This window comes from Cervus canadensis, chromosome 26 (assembly GCF_019320065.1).
Source record: "Cervus canadensis isolate Bull #8, Minnesota chromosome 26, ASM1932006v1, whole genome shotgun sequence".
NCBI classification, from domain to species: domain Eukaryota; kingdom Metazoa; phylum Chordata; class Mammalia; order Artiodactyla; family Cervidae; genus Cervus; species Cervus canadensis.
The window spans coordinates 28585696-28591815 of NC_057411.1; the positions used below are offsets into that span (position 1 = coordinate 28585696).

Genomic DNA, 6120 nt, shown 5'->3' on the forward strand with positions numbered 1-6120 from the left:
ATCCTTGGCTTTCTGGGAAATGCCTATTTTTCTTTTTCTCTTTAATAGGCTTTTTTTTTTTTTTAAAGAGTTATTTATTTACTAATTTGACTGCTCCAGATCTTAGTTGTGGCATGTGGGATCTCTAGTAGTGGCATGTGGAGTCTAGTTCCCAACCAGGGATCTAACCTGGGCCCCCTGCATTGGGAACATGGAGTCTCAGCCGCTGAACTATCAGGGAATTCTCTAAAACGACTATTTGTCTTGACATATAAAATCAGGGAAGCCTGATGGCTCAGTGAATAAAGAATCTGCCTGCAATGCAGGAGACCTGGGTTCAATCCCTAGGTTGGGAAGATCCCCTTGAGGAGGAAATAGCAACCCACCCTAGTATTCATGCCTGAAAAATTCCACGGACAGAGATGAGTCTGGTGGGCTGCAGTCCAAGGGGTCACAGGCTGGGACACGACTGAGCGATTAAGCGCACATACACACACATCATAAAATATCTTTTCCATCTTGACCTTAAATTCCCTTTCCATCCTCACCTCAGTCCACAGCACCTCAGGCTGCCACACAGCAGATGCCCCCATACCCCCCACAGTCATGAGTGGCTAAGTGTCCCCCAAATACATCCCTAAGCATTGCCTTCATGGAGGCGTCGACCTCCGAGTTATCCTCTGAAACACAATATCTCCAGGAAAGGAGCAAAAGGAATTCTAAGCTGAACGAATTCGGCACCAGGACAGAAACTTTGAGGGTAAGGGCATTTGCACTCTGATAGTTGTGGTGAGGCGTCAGTGTGGGGTGGTGGCAGGGAGAGGCTGAGAGGAGATTGGCTCGGGCAGTCCTCCTAGTCTATGCTTTAAGACATGAGCAAAACAGTGACCCCATCAGGCCTGTGCTTTACTCTGCTCTCAAAACCCTCTCTGCCCCACTCTCTCCCCAAATACATGTTAACCACTTCAGAAAGTTGATCAGAGTCAGAGGTGTGATGTGTGGACAGAGGGACCTGATGGATCCTCATAAGCATGAACCTGGGACTGTGTTCTAACCATTGAGCAATCAGTCAGTGCTGTGCTATGAAATCACACGTGGCAGCCAGTCAAGAATGTGGTAGAACCAACACAGCTGGTTTCTGTGGAAAGCCAAGATCATTCACCTAAAGATGCCCGGCCTTCCAGCAGCCCGCCCTGATTTTCTTAGCCCAAAGGACTCTCTCCTCAGAAATTCTCTGGAGCACTTAATTTTGTACTTACGAAACTTTGAAAAAAAAAATTTCTTCTTGCATTGCAGTGGTTTTGTCCTCATTGCTGGTAGCATCTTTTCGTTTTTCCCTTTGTCTCATTTCAAAAGCTTATACCTAATATAATGGAAATTTAAAAGATACTTTGGGAGAAAGGTATGGTATAAATCAATCAGCAAATATTCTTGTTAGATTTTTAAGTTCAAGAGGGGAGAAGTCCTGTCCCACTCATCTTTATAAATCCCACACTAAGGAAAACATACTCGCTGAATAAATTGACATTGTAATAACAACATGGTAAAATAAAAACATTTCCTTGACTTTTAGAAGAAGTTGACATTTTTGTGATTTTTCCGCCCTTGGAGATCACCGGGTTTACTAGAGTATTCACATAAATGTTTATCTTTTATTTTTTAAAATTTCATTTCCCCTAACCATACACCTACCATCTGTGCCTATAGCTTTCTTGATTTGATTTGCTAAAGTTTCATCCCTAGTATAGACCTTTTTGGAGAAAAGCAATCCTTAGGTTTATTTATTCTGCCTGTTTTTGTTTGTTTTCTAATAGAGCAGAAAGATATTTATTTCAGCAAAATTATAAAGTAAAACTACAAATAAACAAAAATATTTGACATTCACTGAGACACAATTTCGTAAAGAAGAAAGTTAATAGTAATCAGCATAAGAACAATAAACTACAAATATCTGTTGACATTTTAATGGGGGGGAAGCCAGAAGAAACACAAAATACGTTAAAAATACAACAACATTGCCACAGCACATAAAAATATCTCCATAAAAAATTAACTATTTTGATTTGGACACTTAATCTTGCAGCACTCTTTGAATTGACATTCTGAAATCTTGATGTCCTACTGCAGTTTATTAACTAGCCATTCTCTTATTCCATGGATTCACAGAGATCAGTCTCATCACAAATAAAAAGAGCACTTCCCATTAGAGACACAGCACTAACTCAAGGCTAATATTTAATCTTAATTGGCAATGAGTTTAGTACAAATAAAATTATATTTAGCAGCTTAGAGAATTCCTGGTGGGGATGCATTCACCTCACAACCCTTATTGCATCCCCAGAACAAAATCATTTCTCTTTTCATGAGTATGAATATTGGCCACTCAGACCCACTAAAAACTGATGCTAATTCTGCCATTTGTCACAGAAGGAATTTCCATAAAAGATGGTTTCAGTCACTATGCAAATGAGCCATACAGTTTTTACATTTGGAAAGTTCCCCTTAGTTTTTTTTTATTTATTTATTTTTTAAAGCAGGGCCTGAATGTCAGTCACAAATGGATCTTACCCAACTGCTTCTCTGAAAAGATTAATGAATCTTTTCTTGCACTGGCCACCAAAGGTTGCATTCAAAGGAAAACCTGAGGATGGGGTAGATGAATCTCTTAGCGCAACTTCTACTTTCCAGTAGTAATTTTATTGCACCAATCTGAATGCAAAAAAAAAAAAAGAGAGAGAGAGGAAAAAAGAGAAGCCATCTGATTTCAAACCTGGTGCTTTTCCTCAGCCAAGATTTATTCTCCAAATGAATGGAAGCCAGAGAGCTCCTAGCCAGAGAGAGGATTTTGTTTGAACCTTCTCAGTTCCTTGAATTGCCTCTCTTCTTGTTAGATAATCTGTTCCCTCTCTAGTCAAGGCCTGGGGTAGCTGCTTGGGAGAATAGCGTGGCCACCTGTGCCCAGGTGGCAAAGGAAGGGAAAGAACACCCAGGTTTAGGCACCTGACTCTTGTCTACATTCACCGTTAGAAAGCTTGGATGACCTTGAAGGCCCAGGATGCGCTGACACAGAATCCATGGAGGTAAATAAGCAGGCCATCTCACTTGACCTCTCAACCAACTCCTTGGCAATTTCCCCTCTCTCCCTGGATTCTCTCACTGACTAGTTCAAGGATGGGGGTGTGGAGGCCATGTTGGAGACAGGCCCCCTCAGTCACTGTCCTCTTCTCTTTCCCTCAGATTGGGGCATTTCTCATACTGGTTGGCCAGCTTCCATTTGGCGTGCTGACTTTTGAGGAGTGCAGCTAAGGAAGTCTTTCGAGTGACATGTCGAGATACTTCTCGGCTCTTGGCCTTCCTGGTGGGGGAAGAGCTACGAACCAACGAATAGGCGGGGAAAATGGGCTTGTCCCGTGGGGCTTCCAGTAGCTGCCATATTTCCCCAGAGGTATTACGGGTCAGATACTGCCAAGGCTTCTTCCCACTGCTGTCTCGGATGTTTACACGAGATGCCAGCCTTTGCACAAGCAATTTGATGATCCCCTGGTGGCCGTGAATGGCTGCAAGGTGCAGCGGGGTGTACCCACAGCTGGACTTCACATTCACATCAAGAGCAACCCCTGCTTTCTGTGCACTTGAGACCAAGTCCTGAAGGGCCCTGAGGGCACCGTGTTTGGCTATCCAGTGCAGGGCAGTGTACCCAGTCAAGAAGTCTTTGTGCAAAGCCAGCTGGGGGTCCTCCCAGAACAAACTCAACACCCGAATCCAAGAGCCACTGGCCAGCTTCACGATCCATTCATGCTCCCTGGCCTCGAGGGGGACGAGGGATGACTTGTGCTCGGAAGATCGGTGGGGGACCAAGGCTGTGGGCCTGTCCCCTCCAGGGGCCCACCAGCTGCATGGATGATCCCGCTCGGAGGTGGCAGCCTTAACATCTACATGTGCTAGTGTCAATGCAGCATCCACCCTTGGGCTGGACATGGCTCCCACTCTGGAGGGTTTCCTGGCCCGGGGAGGGCGTCGGCTCCTTTTCAGCAAGTCCTCCTCAAGGCACTCTTCATCAGAGGAGGACAATTTGGCTCTCCCCGCCCTAGAGCTTCTCCTTAGGGATCTCCTTAGTTTGGGAGCTGGCCAGGATAATGGTTGGGGGTCGCCTGCAGGACCATCAGCTCCTGTGGAGATCGGCTGAGAGGTGTGAGCATCTCCTACATTCCTGAGGCCCTGGGGGCTCCTGGTGGGCCTGGCCTCCTTTGGAGAAGGGGCCCCAGCTGGATTCCTGAGCCTTCTCCCAGCTGGGGCTCCCAGGGCCAGACGCAGCCCATCTTCGGAACCTCCAGGGGACTCTCTGGGGCCGCTGCTGCTCTCCTCACTGCCGTGACTCTCCTGTTCCACGAAGTCCTCCAAATCCTGGAGGGACAGCTGACATCGAATGCTACGAAAGACTGCCAGCGGAGAATCCCCGGACCAGGCTTCCGAAACAGTGGGAGCGACGAGAGACTGAGAGGGAGGAGGGGGGCCCAGGGGCGCTGACTCAGATTCCTGGACCCAGGAGCCCTGCTCCGAGGGCAGCCGAGCGAAGTCGTCCGGCAGCACCGACCAGGCTCGGAAGGGGCCGTGGTCCCGGGCCTCGGGTACCTGGGGGTGTCCGGCTACCCACTCGCGAGTGCGCTGCTGCTGCTGCTGCAGAGTGGAGTAGAGCACGGGGCCCGGGGTCACCGGCGCGGGCGGACCTCCTGGGGGACTGGGGCTGGACAAGACAGCGGGCGCTGCAGCAGCCTCGACGGTGGCAGGAGGCGAGCGGGGCGCGGCAGGCCCTGGCGGGGGCTCGGCGGGCGCACCTTCCCGCTGCGGCCTGGGAGCCCCGCGGTCGTCCTGGGCAGGCTTCTCCGCGGCGCTGGCGCTGGCGGGGTCCGGGAGCCCCCCCAGGCCGTTCTGGAGGCATTCCCAGTAGCAGCGGCCCTGCGTCTCCGCCGCCGCCACCGCGGCCGCGGACACCGGCGCCCGATGTCCGGAGCGGCCCCTCGGCCTGCCGCCTCCCCGCGCCGCCTCCCGGGCGCCGCCCGCGGGGAGTCCATTGCAACCTGCGTCGGCGACCCGGGCTGCGGCACCTGCTGGCGCCTCCTCGCGCCGGATCCGCCTCCCCGGCTGCGGTTGCGGCGGCTGCTCCCCTCGGCGCGCGGGGAGCGGGGAGCGGGGTGCAGCTCCCCCTGCAGGGGCGGCGGCCGCGGGCGGGTCGCGGGGTCGCCGCAGCCCCTCCTCCTCCCCCACAAGGTCCCGGTACCTCCTCTTGAGCACCACGAACTTGGTGCCGTCGGGGTCCTGGCGCACTGCGGCGACCGAGTTGACGAAACCCTTGAAAAGCTCGCGGCGGCGCTGCTGCTGGCCGGGGGGCGCGTCGGGGTCGCGGAGGAAGCTCTTGAAGTGGCTCAGCAAGGCGGCGTTGGTCACCCGGCCCCCGGCCTGGCACAGGAAGTCCAGGAGCGCTTCCTGGCTCAGCTCCCGGGCCATCGCGGCCCCGTCGTCCCCCGGCCCCGAGGTGTCTGCGTCTCGCCCTCCCGGCGCTCTCCCGCGCCGGCGGAAACCCCGGCCTGGCGTGTGTCACCTGCGCCCAGAGTGGCGCCACCCGCCTCCATCAGCCGCGGCCTGCGGGCAGACCCAGAACGTGCCCGAGGCTGACGGGCTCCCCCCGGCCACAGGCCCCGCGCGCCGCCCAGGTGGGAGAAGGCGGCTCCCTGGGCCGGCCCTGCGCGCCGCGCGCCGCGAGTCCCCGCGGCGAAAGTTCCCGGGATCGGCCGGAGCCGGCTTCACCTGCGCCCCGGCAACGCCTCCTCCCCGGCTCTGGGGGAAGGGCCCGGCCCGCCTCCTCCTGTCCCTCCGCCCTGTGAGGTCTCCCCCACCCCTGCCACCCATCCCCGATGAGTCAGGCGGGTCCGAACCGGGAAGAAAGCGCCATAGGTGAGGTGGCCGGCGAGCCAGCGCCGGCCACGAACCGCGCGGCCGGTCGCGCAGCCGCTCCCGGCCCGGGGCATGGAAGGCAGGTAGGCGACCCGCCACTCCTCTGGGTTTCGGCCACGTAGGAAACGAAAACAATAGGAGAGCTGTTTTCGCCCGCTCCTTTCTCAGCGTAAGTCCCGGCTGAAGTCG

The 6120-nt window shown here is 53.9% G+C and overlaps 1 protein-coding gene across 1 annotated transcript; it reads right to left on the minus strand.

The window, feature by feature from the left end:
* Nucleotides 1-1763: 1763 nt before the first annotated feature.
* SOWAHB (sosondowah ankyrin repeat domain family member B) lies at nt 1764-5792 on the minus strand. Its single transcript, XM_043448435.1, has one exon. The coding sequence runs from the start codon at nt 5482-5484 to the stop codon at nt 3187-3189; it is 2298 nt and encodes a 765-aa protein (XP_043304370.1). The 5' UTR covers nt 5485-5792; the 3' UTR covers nt 1764-3186.
* Between the last annotated feature and the right edge of the window lie 328 nt (nt 5793-6120).